General features: G+C 41.1%; 1 protein-coding gene across 3 annotated transcripts in view; it reads right to left on the reverse strand.

Annotated features, from left to right (window-relative positions):
• The window catches only part of agbl4 (AGBL carboxypeptidase 4), a 370,527-nt gene that overhangs the window by 212,180 nt on the left and 138,025 nt on the right, over positions 1-20,322 (reverse strand). For all 3 annotated transcript variants that reach the window (XM_085151358.1, XM_085151353.1, XM_085151357.1), the window contains exon 4: positions 12,014-12,108. In XM_085151358.1, coding sequence (XP_085007484.1) covers positions 12,014-12,108 — 95 coding nt within the window. The remainder of the gene's footprint in view (positions 1-12,013; positions 12,109-20,322) is intronic.

Consider the following 20,322-nt stretch of genomic DNA (forward strand, 5'->3'; position numbering starts at 1 on the left):
GACAGCACGGAGGCACTAATCATGGCAGCACAGGAACAAGCTCTGAGCACAAGCTCCATAGAGGCTGGGGTCTATCACACCAGGCAAGACCTCAGCTGCAGGCTGTGTAAAGACTCCCCTGAGACAATCCAGCACATAACAGCAGGGTGCAAGATGCTAGCAGGCAGGGCATACATGGAAAAGTATACAGAAACATCTGTGCTCAGTATGGCCTGGAAGTCCCGAGGTCAAAATGGGAAATGCCCCCAAGGGTGTTGGAGAATGACCGAGCTAAGATCTTGTGGGACTTCCAGATACAGACGGACAAACCGGTGGTGGCTAACCAACCGGACATAGTGGTGGTAGACAAACAGAAGAAGAAGGCCGTAGTGATCGATCTAGCGGTTCCGAATGACAGCAATATCAGGAAGAAGGAACATGAGAAGCTCGAGAAATACCAAGGGCTCAGAGAAGAGCTCGAGAAGATGTGGAGGGTGAAGGTAACAGTGGTCCCAGTTGTAATCGGAGCACTAGGTGCGGTGACTCCCAAACTAGGCGAGTGGCTCCAGCAGATCCCAGGAACAACATCGGAGATGTCTGTCCAGAAGACCGCAGTCCTAGGAACAGCAAAGATACTGCGCAGGACCCTCAAGCTCCCAGGCCTTGAGGAACCAAAGATCTCAAAATTGGACTAATCAGACCAAAGCACAGATTCCCACTGATCTAATGTCGACTCTAGGGCTGTTCAATATAACGATATATATCGGATGACGATATAAAAACATCTATCGTTTCATTTTACGGCCGGTCCACGTGTGAGCCAGTTTCCTGGTAGCGCTTGATGGTTTTTGCAACTGCACTTGGGGCCACATTCAAAGTTTTAGTAATTTTCCAGAGTGACTGACCTTCAGTTCTTAAAGTAATGATGTGTTGTTGTTTCTCTTTACTTAGCTGATTGGTTCTTGTCATAATATGAATTCTAACAGTTGTCAAATAGGGCTGTCAGCTGTGAACTAACCTGACTTCTGCACAACACAACTGATGTTCCCAACCCCATTAAGAAGGCAAGAAATTCCACTAATGAACCCTGACAGGCACACCTGAGAGAGAGAGAGACGGGGTAATTTCCTTTTCATGGTGCAGCTTGTCTTACCATAACTTTATTGGCTTTTGGTGCTTTCCACCCCTTTTTTTACACTGCAGACCAGTTTCAGTCTGATTTCAGATTTCAAAAAGTTAAGCTGCAGATGTGGAAAGCGCTCAGCTTGAGGCTTCATAAGCAGGTCTTCACTAACCAATAAGTGATGTCATGGTGACTAGATCCATCTGTCTGTGGATCTAACACAAGTACTGAATGTTCTCCCTCAGAGGCCTAAAGACATTAAAGCAGAACTCCCCATTGACAGTCTGACCTTGGGGAACAAATTCACTGTGTACAGCCCTGTGAACACTGAGCATGCTCCTACATGTAGCTGTGCCTCTGATTTGAAACACCACCTCCAGGCTTGCATGCACATACTCTTCACCTGCTGCTGTTTGAGTGGTCGATAGAAACTGTGATATATGTGATCATCATTGCAAGTGTAAGAAAAACACAGGAGCAACAGGGGACAGTGACGAGATAGTGACAGCAAGAAGACGGAAAAATCAAAGAATGTTGAAAAATAAACATAACTTGTGTCTGATTGTTGTATATTACATAATTAGGGGAGGGAGACTAAATAAATACATCTTTCACATGTTAAATTGTCCAGTTTCCACCTCGCTCCCTACATAATTTTCCTTTTGTAACTCGGACGGAGTAATTAAATCCCAGTCATGAGTTTTGAGACAGGCGAATCCCCCGACTTCACACTTAATTTCGCCGCTCACTTCTTTGACATCCAGACACAGAGAGGATACCCATTTCAATAACTTATATAAATAATACAAAGGTGACTAGCCACAAAAAAAGGTTTAAGCACAGATTTAAATGTGGACAAAGCAATAGAGGGAAATTCTCAAATGAGCTAAGAGAGAGAAGTCTTGTCATCAAGAAATGAAAAAATGCAATTAGGGGAACCAGGAGGATTTCCATCAAAATCCTTTTCCAAAGGAGCGAGAAGACTGGTTTTATCTGGCTGTGCTGAAACATCAGTGAAACTGGAACCTCTGCCACACCGCTGTTGACTTAGCTGATCCATTTGAATTCATCACAGTGCCTGCTACACACACACAAACATACACGCACACATTCCTGTCTATGGCAGAATGCAGATACCAACCAGGAGTGTCCTAATATGTCCCGTAAACACCTGACAGCATGGCTTTGTGAAACTGCTGAGATATCCATAATGCTTGTGTTGAAGTCAGGGGGTCAATGCGCTGACGTGCTGAGCACACTCAATAAGCTTCAAACAACTTATAGCCAAGCATCAACACCTCAAAATATCTCAAAGTATTCTGCACACCATGCACGGCGGACTGCTACATATGCAATGTAAAGCCAGCTGCACGTATATAATATTTCTCTTGGACAAGCTGTTGAACAATTCGTCTTTTGTCACACTGGGCTTACTACGACAAAACATTTTGCAATGTTCATGAGATCAAGTTTCCTGAACAAAGAGAGGTGAAGGTGAGCTATTCTGCCTACAATACTAAAAGCAGCAGTGACTCACAATACAGTAATCAGGGGACTGTTGGCTGCAGAAAAACTGCAACGCCTCACCTAGTTCATTATAAGATGACACAACCAATTTGTACCTCTGCCTAGTGCAATCTACCAAATCTCCCCTGACAAAAGCATTTAGATTAGAGCGCTTTCAGGGAGGGCTGCGCTGACATGCGTACCCAGCCTGTAAAAGGGGAAATGAAGTGCCTTTTTAATTCTCCTCCAGGCAAACATAAAACTGTCCAGGTAAGTCATTTTGTGGGTTGAATGGAGAGTCAGAAGCAAGTTGCCTCTCTGCCACTATACCCACACACTTTCTCCCAAAACTGCATTTGTGCTATTGTGCACACACCCACAGATACACAAACTCTTGTGCACATCCTTATCCTCATGCAAAAGATTATTAATCTATTTGCTACATTTTGTCCCATTATTTCTCCCACATAATCCTCTTTCACCACCTCTGGCAGCATACTAATGACTTTCTGTGAACAAGGAAGCTGCACGTGCTGTTGATTGTTTTGATTGGAGCTGCTCCCCCTCTGTCTCGCAGTTGGTCCTACCGAAAAAGAATAAAGGCTCCCAGATGGAAACTAAAAGAGGAAAATGAGAGCGATGGCATTTCCTCTAATAAAACAGAGCTTTGTGATCACTTTCCTCTCTCAATTCTTTGAAGACAACTGGAAAGGCACAAGCGGCCAGAACGTCACTCTATACTTTGGTAAGAGTCAAGAGTAAGTTTGCCGGTATATCAGGTATTCTCTTCTTCTCTTTCCAAATATTCACTCTGACTCAAAGATCAGTCAATTTCCTCTTTTCAGATGATCCAGTCACAGATAATTACAAGTGTGTGCGTTTCACTTTTTCGGGTTTTTATTAAAAGATTGTGTCCATCTCCCTTATCGCGGACGATGTTGACAGAGAGAAACATCATAAAAAGCATTTTTTTAATTTAAAATTCTTATATGAAAACCCACAGACGGTCAAATGATTGCTACGGTTCACCTTTCCAAAACGGACCTGAGAGTAGAGAAACAGCACCGAACGCAGTCTGTATTTTAAATTAACCACACAGGCCAGCAACATCGAGATAGTAGCTGCAGGCACAGTATACTGTAGGTGTAATAAAAATGATGGTACAGTAGAACAATGCAGTAAAGATCTGAAATTGAGAAATATGGATGTGAAAAGACAGTAAAGCTCCTCGGGTCTCTCGAGGAAGATAGTGGATGTGATCGCCATGGCTCATGTCTAAGTATGACCATAGGGACATGTGCAAACTGAGAACTGGGCAAGTACTAAATATCATAACTAGACGTGGAATTACTCAATTTAACATAGTGAGTTTTAGTGTGAAACAAGCAAATCGGACATTGTATAATACCGCCGAGACACTTGTTATGGCTAATAATCTTTATATTGCATTCTGAAGACACTATTTGTCTTGTTATATCACATCTACTGGGAGTCATATGTAGGAAGCCAGGACATGTCTGTTTATATTTCCTCAGTGTATACTTATATGCGTGTGACTGTGGTTGGAGGATACGGTGGGGCGAGCGTTTTCAAACAGCAAAGCCGGGGTCGCTTGATGTTTTTATGAAGCGAGTCTGTTTGGAAATCAATCGTTAGTCTCGGTTTTATTGCTCAAATTACCCGAGCCGGTCCTTGTCCTGTTTGCCCTTAATTAACAAGCGTTCAATTCCCCCATTAATTAGCACAAGCTATTAGCTATTTTACATCACTCTTCATTCGCCGACAATTAAAAGGTCTATTATTAAAAAGGCATGCCACATGGTTAATTGTGCAAGTGGCTCAGTGGCTGGGGAGGAGAGGCAAGAGGAGAGGGGAGTGCGGACACACTGAATGTAAAGAGGAGTCAGGCCTTTCTGCTGTGGTTCTGGCACAAGCTTTACAGTCTGTCTGTCTTCAATTCATTGCCTGACACTCTGTCCTCAGTAGAGGGACCATCTCTCTCGCTACTATTACACATTTTCAGACCCAAATGGCTCAGTTCAGCGCTACGGCAGTTAGAGGTCTGGGATGTGTGTCAGGTGTTGGATGAGAGGTTTCTTTATGAGCTTGACAGGTGCAATTTCCTTCGTACTGCAGGCCTTACAAGTACAAACTCTAAGGAGGGCTAGTTCTCCCAGTTTGGTGCTGATTTTTTTCTGTGATTTTATTTTTCTACATTTCTAATAAACTTAATTGTAATTTTAAAACACAATAAACAATAAAACTGTTGGTTTGAGTGAAATGGGAGTGCCTGACTTGGATATTTGTTGCTACAAATCCTCTCAAATCCAGTCAATATTATTGCATTTATAACCAGGTATTAAAGATTAACTGTGGATTACGTAGCTATTTGTATGTGAAAGGGGACATTTTTACTGGAAAAACCCCAGAAAACTGTCACCCTACAGTAAGACTTTCAACTCACTTCCAGTCCTCAGCATTATAATTTTACTTCACTCTCACAGTGTCTTCAAGCTGCAGCAGAGAGACAAGGTCTTGGATGAGCTGCTGTCAAGTTTTCAGCTGTTAAAAAAAAATAAAATAAAAAATTAATATACTTGGTAGGTGGTAAACCAAAATTACTGTTACTCCATATCTTCTGGATGGGTAAACAGGTGCTTTTAAGAACAATACCAGTACCGATATTTGGAGATTTAAATAGCAGTTATAGTGGTTGATACTTTTTTCCCTTTCAAGCATATGAAACATAAACAGTGCGGCTATTTATGAGTTCTTACTAAGACATTATGACAGCGCAGTTTACAGAGCCATTGAAAATCCCAATACCTGAAATGCAGCTGAGGGAAGGAAGACTTGTAACGTATTTTTCGGGCTATAAGGCGCACTTAAAACTAAAATTTTGTGCCTTATAATCCGGTGTGCCTTATGTATGAATTCTGGTTGTGCTTACTGACCTTGAACCGATTTTATGTGGTACACGGCACTCACAGATCTGTCAAAAAATGTGGTAAGCTATGAAGCCGCTCCGCTTGATGGATTGTCGGAGCATTACGGCTACCGTAGTCAGGAGCCTCGCAGAGTAATCTGAGTCCAAAAGTCTGTCCACTTCATGTCCCAAAGTCAAACGAACACTGCGGCATCACTAAGAGTTAAAAACGGTCTAAATTCTTTCATCTTTTTAAAAAAAATGATCAACGTTGCTGCTTTACCAGGTGTAACAATTACGTTTAACATCCATGAAAACAGAATTCATGAAATTTTATCAGCGTTAGAAGTTAACAGGAAGTTAGCTCGCTAGTTTCCACCTAAACATGATATAACTGTCATGGTCTGCAGTGGGTGGCTGGAATTTCCATAAGGCTCCTGAACCTACCTGGGATCCGCCCCTGGGCAGGGCCAACTCCTCCAGCTCCTGCACACCTGGAGCCTATTGCAGGCAATCAAGCCAGAGGGATTTAAGCCACACGTTGATGTTCATTCACTGCCAGTTCGTCATCAACACATGTTGGTAACAGGCCTTATACTTCAAGTTCTTGCTGTGATTTATCTTGTTAACCAGACTCTCTTGTGCTGTATTCACCTTGGCTCACGCTCCACCTCCAGACTCAGGATACCAAGCAATCATTTTGAAAATCCCTCTGTGCCTCACCTGCCTGCCGTCCTGCCATCACACTCCATCTGAAGCCCCGGATCTCAGGTCAGCCTTTCCACGCCACTCAGCCCTCCCTGGATTCTCTCACCCCCCTCTCAACACTCCATGTCCCCTACTGCAAGTAAGAATTACCACCCTTACAACTTGCCACTTCAGAGCTGCCTCCACTACCTCCCTAACTCCACTATCTTCTCTCTTCAGTGTGACTGTTCCCTGCTCAGCTCCACTCTACATCTCAGGCCTCATTCCCTCGCCCTAGCCACGTTTCCCAGGCCACGCCTCGTCAAACTCCACGTCTTATTGTTTTTTGTCTTTGCTACGTTTTTTGCACTACGCCTAATAAATTGTCACATCATCTGCCATCTCTGCTCTGGGTTTCTGCACCTGAGTCCTGTTCAGTACAGGCCACTCGGCCCCGTGACAATAGCATGTTCTGACTAGGGATGGGTATCGTTTAGGTTTTATCCGATACCGGTGCCAAACCGGTACTTTTGAAACGGTGCCGGTGCTTAAACGGTGCCCAAACCGGTGCTTAAAGAATGGAAAACACAAAATTGGTCCAAAAACCTCTCATGTTCAGCTGTTTTTTTTGTAAAAAGATAACAATGTTAGTCTTTTCTGCAGGTATAGGGCATATATGGTATCACTCTGGGCTGGAAGCAGTGCTTAAACAATGGAAAAAACACAAACTTTGTCCAAAAACCTCTCATGTTTAGCTGTTTTCCACTTTTTCTTCGGTCATTTTAGCCTTTTTGGCCAGGGTGAAGGGGGTATCTGACATCAAACAAGAAGACAGCCGCATGTAGCTATGATGGTGTTTGCTAGTTCACCTTACATGCATTAATTTAATAACGCGGTTAGCTTACTCAACGTAAATTACACACGAACAACATTAAGCTACTCACGCAGAGAAGAACGGCTGCTGCTGCCATCATCATTTCTGCTACACTGGCAGGGCTAGGTTCATCGGATTTAAAGTGTGACCTCCTTTGACAGTATCAGCTTAAAGCACTTGTTGCAGGCTGCTGAGTTTGCATCTTTTGCTGTAAAGTGCAGCCAGACTTTTGACCGCTTTGCCTTGGGCATTTTTAATCTGTAGCTCTGCTCTAAAAGAACGTACGTACCTGGACCCGCCTACTATCCTCGAAACGTAAAATGATTGGCTAGAATCTAAAGTGTATCATTCCATACCAGTTGGTGGCGGTAATGCACCTTTCAGTTGTTTGCCAACCGCCAATAGAAATGTAAGGAAGAAGAAAGTGTATCACAGCTCAGGAAAAAAAAGCACCGAAATAAAGCACCGAAATGCGCGCTGCTTTTCGGTCTGGTTACTACCGTTTATGTCAGAACCGGTGCCATGATGGCACCGGATACCGGTACCCATCCCTAGTTCTGACTGAGAGATTTCTGAATAAATTAAAACATACAGCTCTGCTATCACTTCCAACATAAATCAAGACAGAAAACTAAACCGCAGTGAGGTTTGTAGGTTTACTAAAGTTGGGCTAGCTGGTATACAATGATGTGCTTCATGATCGCTAGCGACACAGCTGCTATGTTAGCATAACACAAACACAGTGAAGCTAGAGGATGAATGCTAACCTTTTTCCACTCTATAAAAGTTAACGTGAGGGTTCCCGATGGTCAGGGACAAATGCAATCGCATGGCACGATGCTGTAAACGGACCAAACTTCAGTCAGGAGAACAACTGAGATAATCCATCCACAATACGAGGTTAGTCATTAATATACTGCAACAACATGGGAATAGAGCAGCTGTGAGAGAATTCAACATTAATGAATCAATGGTGCAGAAGTGGAGGAAGCAAGAAGAATGAGTTCAGAAAAGTTTGACTTATCTGTTTTGTTTCGCTTAATGCGCCTTATGGTCCGAAAAATACGGTAAATTAAAGTTATGCAAAAAGTTGAGATGACAAGACAACGGGGAAAAATGAACATAAAAGAAAAACTGAATTAAAGTAAGCAGAAGTAAGACAAACCAAGGAAAACATGGGACATACGATTTTTACAAATGCTTTATGTACTTATTTATATACTTATATATATTTAATGGTCTATACCTTGTGTTGGGGGGGGGGGGTGTTTCTGTCTTGTTTTTATGGACATGAAGTCTGCCAATAAAGATTGAATTGAATTGAATAAGAGGGAGGTGAGAACGGAAACACAAGAGGACAAATATAACACTGTAAAGACATCCAAAGGTGAGCAGGGAGCGGCACATAGAGCAATGGAGGTATCCTTTCTCCGTTATTCCCCGTGTCTCACCTCTCCTTGCCCCTCACCCTCTGCCAGGACATACCAGGTGGTGAGGAAAACAAGCGAGACGCAGCCTTGCTGATTGACAGAACAATTACTGCTAACACTCACCCGGATGGAGAGACAGACATCTCCAAATAGAATTTCACTAAGCTATTGCATCACACGCTTACAGGAAGGATTGTGGCTGAGAAGCAAAACGACGCTGACGGACTCATCGACTGACTAACTCTGTCTGTCTCTTGGAGCTGAGCACAATTGCTTGAAAAGCAGGCTTCTGTTTTATTGTTGACTTCTATAAAGAAAAGGGGAAAAAAGCATTTACCCTTGCCCAAGGTTGACTGGTTCTAACTTTAGAAGCAATATTTGGCAACCTATTTCCTCCAACTCTGACTGTTCATCTGCTGGCTCAGTTAGAGGTGTAGCTATTTTTATCCATATACCTACTGAGTGTCGAAAAACTGGAAAGTTAATTAAAAGGCACACTGCAGATCTTTTTGGGGGGAATTCAAATTCCCAATAATATCCAAAACAAATGTAAAATCTAACATATCTGCTGTATAGTGTAAAGCTAAAAGAATTTACAGAACAAAACTTTATTTATGACGCTGGCTGGTTATAAAGCCGCTCAGTTGCTAGACTAATTGCTGTATCGTAGCCCAGATCAGAGTTATTGATCATAAAGTTAATCGATCACTTATCAACCAAACAATCTCCACTCTGGGGTTCATAAATGTGAGAATTCACACTACAAACTGATGTTTGAGGGCTGGACTGTTGGATAAATAAAACAAGACATCTGAAGTGGTTGCGCTGGACTCTGTGACTTATTATTAACATTTCAACTTTTTTTAAAATCTGCATGTTAAATGAAACAAAAATAACTGCTAGCAGTAGCCCTCTAATATCTTCCACTTTCGGTGCCGTCGTCCTGTGCTCTCTAGTCTTACCCCACTCCCACACGAGACTCTGCATGAGGCATCTGCCGGTTGATGCAGTCAGTCTCATGCAACCGTCTTGGCCATTACCCCACCCCACGGCATTCTGGCCTCCAGCAGCTGCATTACACCACGCTCTTTGACTTTCTAATTAGCTTATCCCAGAAAATAAGGATGCTGAGCAATTCTTTGCTCTAGCAGTCTAACAACTAGCAGACCGCAGGGAGTGCGGTTGGCACCTAGTGTCACCAAGGGGGCTGTTGTGTTCGACAGACTAGTACGAGAAAATATGGCTCACTCTCTTTCCTTTGACTTGCAAACACTGAACTTTAAATCGATTTGTAATTCCACGAGCCAAATTGCAGTACCAAATAAAACAGGAACCTCTTTGCTAAAGCTGATGGTCAATTCAATCTTGAAAAACTTTCTTGGCAATCATATAAGGATTAATGTAAACTAGTAGTAGTAGTCATTTTAAATTATTTTGTTCAACAACATATTTGCAACCTATAGCTCTGTTTCAATGTGATAAAATACAGTGACCCCTGTCAGCTCACAGCTGGAGGAGTCATGGACGAAAATAGGATGGAGTAAGGGATGGAGGACAGATCCTTCCACCTGTAGCAACAAACGTCCTGCTGGACTGTAATCTGCCAGTTGTCTCTCTCTGAAATGCCCAGCTTAGCCGAAGCAAGCTGAGCCCTGCAGCCTCTAGCACCAAACGATGCTGGGGCCCCAGGACATAAGGCACCTGCACAGGGAGATAAAGGCTTCAACTCCTGAGCTAATACTGACGATTCTTTTGATAAATACAGACATTGGGTGGTGGGCGGTGGGAGTCGGAGGGCAACCTTTCCCCGCTCTCCTCCCCCGTCTACCTGTCTCAGTAATCTCTTTCTTGTACTTTGTGTTTTTCTTCCTCTATCCTTTCTGTCTTTTTCTGCAAGTCTCCCCCTCTCTTTCCATCTCTCTCTCTCTTTCTCTCTCTCGTACCTTCTTCATCCTGTCTTGTGTGAGTTTGGATCAGACAGGCGAAGCTCTCCATGCTCTGCCTTTTTATTTATTCCATATCTGTAGCTGTCAAAAAGAAGATTGCTACTTTAGGAGCTGTCTGCGCTTTGTTGTGCTCATGGAAAGTCAAATAGAGGAGGTTGTGTTAAAAGCATCTTGACCACTTTGTGGGGACACAAACAATGTCAGCTGTGGTCCTGGACGCCCCTGACAGTGGAAAAGTCTCTACGAGTGCAGGAGACATTATGCCCCCTTAGACGCCACAGTGCTGAGAGGAGTGGTTAAAACAGTATTAGCCTGAGGAGGTAAATGGAGTCAGGCCTCAGTAACGTCACCTCCTGCTGCGTCCGTCACTTAAACACTTTTTTATGAGCGCCGATTGGAACATAAACATGGGCGAGGTTGCATGATTAGAGTATTTAGAAAAGCTTTGGGAACTAAATGACCCAATGAGAGCTCTGCGCAGATTAACTCCTCAGCAATTCAAGATTATGTCAAATGAGAAGTTAAGGCTATGCAGAACCAGGTTTTCGTCACCTGGGACATTAATTACCTGAAATTATCATATAAATTACTGTCGATTTAAACTGTCGTCACAGTAGCCTATTCGGCAGTATAAATAAACTTACCTGAAAAAAAACACCGATTTTAAAGCAAACGGCTGCTAGCTTCACTTGTAAATCAGTCAGTGGCAGGAGGAGACAATGGGAGAGGCTGGTGCGCTGTGATAAAGCCATACCCCTACACGCACAACAGACAAACTTGCAACTACTACATAAAATCAAAACAGAAGGAGCCAGGAGGCCGAGCTAAGCTGCATCGTGTTGTTCTGTACTGTACTGCAGACAGCAGTTCATCTTTCCACTTCTCTGGTGTCGTGCCCATTGTCTCTTCCCATTAGCCTGCGACCGGCATGCTACGGCATGGTCGGTGCGAGCGCTAGGCTAGCAGACGCACACAGCTCAGGGTGGCAGATGCCTGGCGTTTCTGCGGATGCCCTCCATCAACTGATGACAGATGTCAGGGCTTCTCTTGGATGGCAACACTTCATCACGCTATCCTGTTCTTCGCCCCACTGGATACACCAGTCTGCTTGGCAGACGCTACGCCCAACCCCACCGCACCCTCCCTGTTCCCTCCTGCCATACCTATCCATTCACACGCACGCACACACACACACACACACATATATATATGCATGCAACCATACACACACATTTCTGCATCCATCAGTCAAGCGTTATTACATCAGACAGCCATCATACTGGCAACCAATGGATCACATGCTAATGCACCCAGACGCATCCACTCTGGAAATCTAAAGTATCAGTCTTTAGGGTGTGTGTGTGTCTGTCTATGTGCTTAGGAATGTGTGGGTCAGCTGCCAGGTGGAGAAGAAAAGTATTTCAAAGTTGCAGAAAGTCTATAAATACTCTGTTCTAGTAGGACAATATTAAACAACAATCGGAGCACTAATTATTTAACATATTGCTTCTGGGAATGCTGCTTATGTCGTTGCAAACTTACCATTTTGGCCTGCTGGTAGACTTCACTACAGGGGACATGCCGTCTCTGTACAGGCTCTTTGTCTTGGAGAAGTTGACCACATTGAAAATGACCCTCTGAAAGAAAAAACATTAAAAATTCTCAAAGCTAGTAGCAGCATAAAGACAGAGTTATCCTAAGGGTTTTAAAGGGGTGCTTTTTAGTTTTTAAATTCTGGTTTTCAAATCAGTTTAGTTTCAGTTTCAAAGAGTGTATATTTTAACTATTTTTTTCTATTACTTTCAGTGTTAGTTCAAATTCAAATTCAAATTCAAATTTTATTTGTCACATACACAGTCATACACAGTACGATATGCAGTGAAATGCTTAGACAACTGCTCGTGACCTAAAGAAAAAAAGAAGAGGCTATGAATAAGATAGGAAATAAATATGAAAATTAAAAAGGGTAAATTTAACTAGGAAGGAATAAAATAAAATAAAATATAAAAATTAAAGTTAAAAATGAAATAACTGTACAACACAAATTAGAATGAAGGGTAAATTTAACTGGGAAAGAATAAGATAAAATATATAAATTAAAGTTGAAAATAAAATAACTGTACAACAAAATACACAATACACAGTATGGAAATATATAAGAATGTATGAAGAAATATAAATATAAATATATATATATATATATACACACAATAACAGCAGCTGTACAAGTATTAACTGGAAATGAAGAATATAATGTCCAGTGTTGTGCAATCCACATTATTTAGTGTCTTGTGCAGTGCAAATATGCTTAAAGTGATTTAAGTGATGAAGTGAAAACAATGTCCAGAATGTTCAGTGTGTGTATAAGAACTATATGTGTGGGTCAGTAATTCTAGTCTGTCTTATAACAGTAGAATAACGCAGTATATAAATCAAACAAGTCAGACACACTTCCCTAACCTAACGAACACGGAGCCTCTGTGTGCTTGTGTAGAGATTAACTTTAATTCGTTTTGTACGTTAAAAAATATAATTGCAGTAATTCTGATGAGTTTTATGGCTTAGTCACAACTGAATAAAATGTCTAGTTTCCAGTGATGCAAGGATTTATTTTTTGTGTTTGGTGACTGATTGGAAGTAATTACAGGGACCACCTGGTTGCCCAGAGGATAAGCATTCAGCAACTTCAACCTGTCTCCAAGCAATTGGAACCAACTTGGACAAACTTCAGTCACTCTTAGATTGACTGGAGAAAGTTTGCAAATAACTGCCATCTAACTTTTAAATGCAGAAAGATCGCCAACATGTTGGAATCAATACGAATTAGTTTGCACGGATGAATGCAACTCTGCGATGCATGTCACTGTTTGTGGAGGAAATTCTGAATTTCAGTTTCAAATCTGTGAAATTCGGCTGGGATTTGAGTGGAAGCAGTCGATCTTCAGTTCTGCTTAACGTGAATTTCTCTGTATGAAAATGGAAACAGATTTGTAACAGATGGTATCAGATGTGTTATTTTTTTTAATCACACTTATTATTATATAATTATAATATTAGAAAAAACAGATTGTATGTAACTGACAACTTGCCCCATTCAATCGCAAACTATATCTGTGATTGAACTATATTTTTATACTACTTATACAGCAACTGTTGACTCTGTTATCTGTTACATGTATCAGTACATGGTTTGGCAACCTTTCTGTCAAGCTGAGATCCCAAATTCAAAATTTGATTAAAAGATGGTTGGGATGCTCCCTTCATCTTCCCTCCAGGAGCTATCCGAAGAGTCAGAGGTAAGGTAAGCCACCGCGGCTTACGACACCAACTGTCTGCCATCTATAATCCAGTTTCGAGATCCCTCCCCAGACGCCTTAACTCCCACTCACATCCTGGGCCATTTGACCTCACTAAGTCACATGATAGGGTGGGGCTAGGTTTTACAATGAGTTCACCTGAAACCTTAGCTGATTGTGCCCTACGCCCGTTTTCACACCTCAGCTCGTGTGATTAGGTAGAGGATCAATAGGGGGTCCATGTCCCTCTTGGGCAGACACTCCCATAGGGCTTAAATCTGACTCTCCACCATTTGACCCTTGAACTGAAGAACCTTCTCAGATGAGAGGTGAAACGTCTTAAAGCAAATGGTAAATGGCCTGTATTTGTATAGCCCTTTACTTAGTCCCTATGGACCCCAAAGCGCTTTACACTACATCCAGTCATTCACCCATTCACACACTGGTGATGGCAAGCTACATTGTAGCCACAGCCACCCTGGGGCGCACTGACAGAGGCGAGGCTGCCGGACACTGGCGCCACCGGGCCCTCTGACCACCACCAGTAGGCAACGGGTGAAGTGTCTTGCCCAAGGACACAACGACCGAGACTCTTGGAGCCGGGGCTCGAACCGGCAACCTTCCGATTACAAGACGAACTGCCAACTCTTGCACCAAGGAAGCGGTGGTTGCAGTCTTGTCCCTGTCTTGGAAGCAACCATTCCAAAGTCAATGAGAGTGTAAGATTATTGCTTGATTGCAATAATTTTGGTCTTGCCACAGTCTTTAACCACTGTTTTCCCTAACGTACCTGTAGCATAAAAGTTAGTTTTTATTTTAGTTTTTCTAAAATACCATTTCACTTTTTTTGGTTTTTTTGTAATAATAATAATAATACATTTTATTTGAGGGTGCCTTTCAGAAACCCAAGGTCACCTTACAAAAAACACAATTAATAAAAGGAACAGTAGTCATAAAATACATAAAATAAGTTAAAATTACAAAACAGAGCGTGACAACAGATAAAATCAGCATTAAAGCGAATAAGCCAGTTTAAACAGGTGTGTTTTGAGCTGTGTCTTAAATACGGAGAGGGAGTCAATATTTCTTGTAGTAGTGCAACATATCACCGAAGTGAAAAAATATAATGCAAAAACGATGGTTGAAAGAAGACAATGAGAAAATCAGCAGCTGTAAAGATATGAGACGTTCAAACATACAGAAAAAAAATTATTTGCATTTCGATTAAGAAAAAGGAACTTAACACCCTGTCCGGCCTTCAAGAACGGCAGAATACAATTTTACAAAAAACTTTTTTTCAACACAAAACCATCACAAGCCTGGATTTGTATGTGATTATGCTTATTATAATCCAGCTAGACGTGACGTTTAAAGCAATAAAAACAACCCCTTTCCAATCATTTCTGCCACATGTTGCATGAAAAAGACTGAAAAATATAAACCTGTAACTGAAGTAAAATCTCAGATGGAGGTTGTCAGAGCAACACAGATAACACACAAAATCACAAAAGATTAACATTACAGTTAGGAAATAAGGCAGCTTTAATATCCTGCAGATGATCCCATGTTGTGGTAACAAAGTTCCCGATAAAAGGCAGCAGCTCCGAGGAGTGCCAGCCTCTAATCTGGGAGGACATTATGGTTCTCCCCATAGGGATGCTGCCAGGCCCGAAACATTAAGCTCTGCCTGTAGCGCAGAGGAAAGTCATGGTGTCTGGCGTTTCACCTCCTCTGGTCTGGTCTACTTTTTACAGCTAGAATATTTTGGAACACCCCTTCCCTCATTCCTCCACCGTGATTAGGATCAGGACGAGTGGGAAAATGTGGAGGGAGAAATAAATCAATATATTTTTGAAAAAGTCAAATTAAATGAATGGCAATGGTAATGCTGCGGTGAGCTAAATGAATCCTATTGATGGGGCATATCAAATTACCAACTAAGTCCAGGTGGTGGAAGTTAACTGGATGCTACTGAAATCCTATTACAGACTCCCCACCCTTCTCTCCCTTCTCTTCTTTCTCCTCTCCCTCCCCCTCATTCATTTCTCCCCTTTTTTTCCTGTCTAGCATCAGAGGAATGGGGATTGCGGATTGTGGCAGGCTGATTCAGACTTAGGTAAAATGACATCTAACTGATGTTGAGACTGGCAGCAGGCTCCTGTAGCAGGGAGATAAGACCATTGCTGCTGGCATTTCAATTACACTTTACTGCCCCGCACATCTGTTGCGAGAGCTACTTTTCAGCCTTTTCCCCTCAGGCAAATACAGCCTTACTCTGACTCCACTGGCTTTCTTTGACTGCACAGCCTCTTTCCTCATTCTTTATCCACAACAAATTCAGATTGTCTTCCTCCTTAGATTCACTCTACCCACTGTTTGTAATCTATTTGTTCGGCCTGTTTAACTCAGAGGGAGCTAAGACTGGACAGATGACAGAGACACGGGCATAAGGAAGAAATAGACGACTTAATCACAGGCACAGTGATACGCAAAACGAGAGTGAGAGACAGGCGAGGAGAAAAAAAGTAGTCAGGTAGATACATCAGAACACACAGAAAGACAAAGTGACGGGAAGATAATTGCACAACTGAGATAAACAGGGGTGAAAGAAAGGAATGGAAACTACCTTTGCTGCATGGACTCATGGTAACAGGTGGACTGGTATGGAGGTAGACAGGGAGCGATACAAGTCTCCAGCTCTTTTTGATTTGTGAAATTGGATTAGAAAGACAGTGTGTAATCTATCGAACACGAGGAATGCTTAAAAGCAGGGTATCACTGGACCACTTACGTACCAGACAAATGAAAGAAGATGTGTATTACAACTTTCAACATTCGGGGTTACATTATTCCATAGGGTCTCTATCTGCTATTGTAGCGTAACAACAGATGTTTGGTGGAGGCTTGACGATTTTTTAGCATTAAAATCATTTGAAGGTATGCCTTCTACTACTATAAACTACTATACAGAGGAAAGACAAGAACATAACAAAAGAAAGATCACTACAGCAGAGAAGTCATTACAGATGTTATGGACTTATCCAAGACTGCATCTATTCTTGCAGTCAATTTACAATATGTTCTCTTAAATACTAAAAGAAGCAATAAAACCCTCCACTCCTACATCCGGTCTTGCACTACAAGGCGCACATCATTTCACAATCGTAACATGCTATCCTTCTGCACTTTCACTGGCCATGCAACTCAACTGGAAGGACTGTCTCCCTTTAACATTTTCTCACTGGATTACAAAAAAACTCAAACACGATGCAATCTTTTAAAATCCAGCACGCATTCTCCTTGACGATTTTTTGACATGTGCAGAACACGTCATTGCTCTGGAGAGAATTTGAAAGATTTGGTTGAAATTATGACTTCTGAGATGTTAAGATTAAAAATATGGTTTGATGTAAATAAATTATCTTAGAATCTGACAAAAACGAAATTCATGATATTTGGCAATCGTGTAAAGGAGGATGAAGTCATTATGTCCATTGATGGAGAATTGATTGATAGAGTTACTGAATTTCGTTTTTTTTGGGTGTAATAGTAGATGAAAATTTGACGTGGAAATCACATATTGAGTATATTAGAAAGAAGATGGTTAAAAACATTTATATTTTGGGAAATGTAAGAGACTTATTAGACTATAGAACAATGCGCATTTTATATTTTTCATTGTTTTTCTCATATTTTAGTTACTGTATTGAAGTCTGGGGGAATACATATGAGAATACTATAAAACCTCTGAACTTATTACAGAAGAAAGTGATACGAATGATTCATAATGTTAAATATAGAGAACATACAAATAAATTATTTATAAAATCGAAATTATTAAAATTAGGAGATTTAGTGAAATTACGGACACTATTAATTATGTTTAAGGCTAAAAATAATATTTTGCCCTTTAAGTTACAAAGAGTATTTTTATTGCATCCAGCAATCCAGCAAATCCAGCACGCATTCTCCTTGACGATTTTTTGACATGTGCAGAACAGAAGCAGTTGTAACATGTAACTTCTGAATTGTTCAGTCGTGATGTGCTTTTCACATTTGACTTCTTCAAGGTCAATAAATTGTACTGACTACATAGGGGAGGATATGTGGTGATTCTAAATATCACATTACTTTCAACTACTGACCTTTTAGACAAAATCAAACTTTCATAAAATGTCTTTTATCTTTAAAACTAACTTCTTAAAAATTTTGTCTGTTGGATGTTTAATACTTAATACTATTCCCTTAAGAGTAAGTACTGCTCAGAGATTGAGCTACCATGGTGAAGGTTTGCACTCTTGGAGCGCTTATCGTTTCTGTTTTGTTTTTTTTTACTTAAAAAAGTCTTAAAGTCTGGTTTGGTGGGTAAGTGGTTGTGTGATGCATCTATAAATGGGCTAAGTGGACAGTTGAGATTACAACAGATGCAGAACACTGTTTATATAGTCTATACTGTGAAAATATCCAGTAAAAAAAACAAAACTTTGAACAGAAAAGATTGCACTTATTTAGACCTGAGAGTAATTGTCTCCTCAAGTGTAAATTTAAGAGTCTAAACAAACTTGAATGCAGTTTTATGAGGTTTTGTTTAAGCACACTCAAAGGGCCAGTTCCATTTTGGTGTTCCTTTCCTAAGAAGGAAAGGTGTTTGTGTTTCCATCTTCTTATCACATGTGCAAGCACAAAGATAATTCTTGTGGTTTTGGATGACAGATTCTGTTTCCTATTTCACTTTTTATTTTTTTTACCCATGGGGTTACAATATCCTGCTTAATGAAGAGAGTGATTTCTTGTTTTAATGTTGCACTGCTCTCCCTTAAAACGCCCCTTTTCTCTGCTCATGTTCAAAACTGCACGTCTGCCCTCAAACGCACGCTCCTTGCACAGATTTCCTGAGCTTCAACTTAACCGATGTTCCTTCTTGGATTCAAGATGCTTCTGTTCGTTCAAAAAATGTGTGATCTGAGAGCTCTGCTTTCAGATGCTGTGAGTAACATCAACTGGTTTGTTTCTCAGGTCACCAAACGTTTACTGCATGTCATGTCATCTCTTTCTGCTATCCAAAAAATGTATAAAATAAAATAAAATAAAATAAAAAAAACAATGAAAAACAAAATCAACTTAAAAAAATTGTGTGAAAACCCTATCAAATTACTGACAGATGTGAAATTACTCTTTTCCTGGTGCTTTAAAAGTATGTTTGCAGCACTTTTCAATGCATCGTTTCAGTACCGCCTTTAACAGAGTTCATCCACTAACACCTTTCATGACTTTAATATTGTAACAACTCCACAGGAGAGAGAACAAAAATGCAGGACACACCAGAGGCAGAGAGAGTAAAATCCAAATCCTTTAATCCAGGCCTAGTTCATACATGGAAGTGCAGTCGGTAGGAGCAAAGAATTGCAGCAAAATGGTCCAGAAAGAGGCAAAAGCCAAAAGATCATACATGAGACAGAAAAACTGAGGAACAAGTGTAACTACTATGAGATATACAAAATCAAGCTGGAACGCTTCATTACAAATTAGAAGTGTTGGACAGAAAACAACAATATAACCTAAATTCTAAGAATCTTGTGGACGCTGTATAATGTGAATAAAAACAGAACGCAGTCATCTGCAAATCTTATAAACCCCTAGTTTATTCACGGTAGAGCACTGAAAACACATCTAATGTTTAAACTGAGCTTATTTTTGATTTGATGTCAACAAAACATGTGAAAAATGTTGGGATGGGGGTAACAAAAGACGTGGTACTAGTGGGCGGAGTGACAAATCTGCAAAAAACACAACTAAATTGTGCTGCAGCAGAGACTTTTAATATGCCATCATCTACAGTACAATAATATCATCTAAAGATTCCAGGCGTCTAAAGAAATCTCTGTTTGCAAGGATCAAGGCTGAAAATCAATACAGGATGCTTTTAATCTTCAGGTACTCAGGCAACACTACATTAAGAAACGTATGATTCTGGCAGGTAAAGTCACTGCATGAGCTCAGAAACACTTCCAGTAATCACTGTCCAATAGGGCAGGGCAATATGGCCAAAAATATTTATCACGATATACATTTGAAAATTTGCGATAACGATATAACTGACGATATAATTGGTGCGAGACAAAATGCCAAAAAGAAGAGACAAGAAGAGACAAAAAGAAGTGGCACAACTAATGTGTCTGTCTCAGATTAATTCACTGCGTGTCGTGCCCAGGGCTGGACTGGGACAAAAATCGGCCCGGGCATTTTAGCTAGAGACCGGCCCACCAAGTATTATAGGAAAAGCCATAAAGCCTTTGAATGAAAACAAACGCTTGTTGTGACAGTGATGTCTGTCTTGTTTCTTTGTGCCCCCCTTTCCCTGTTAATGCCCTACCTGCCCCCCTGGCAAAACTTTGCTAGATCCGCCCCTGCACAGTTACCAGCTGTCAGCTGCTTAGAAAAGGATCCTGGTGTTATTTGTCTCTCAGAAACAGTTCATAACTTCCCTTCAACTCATTCATGTCACCTAAAAGGTAAACCTGTTTCTCCATCACCTGTTCAGCTCTGATGATTCAG

The sequence above is a fragment of the Neolamprologus multifasciatus genome, chromosome 23 (genome assembly GCF_963576455.1).
Source record: "Neolamprologus multifasciatus chromosome 23, fNeoMul1.2, whole genome shotgun sequence".
Classification (NCBI taxonomy): domain Eukaryota; kingdom Metazoa; phylum Chordata; class Actinopteri; order Cichliformes; family Cichlidae; genus Neolamprologus; species Neolamprologus multifasciatus.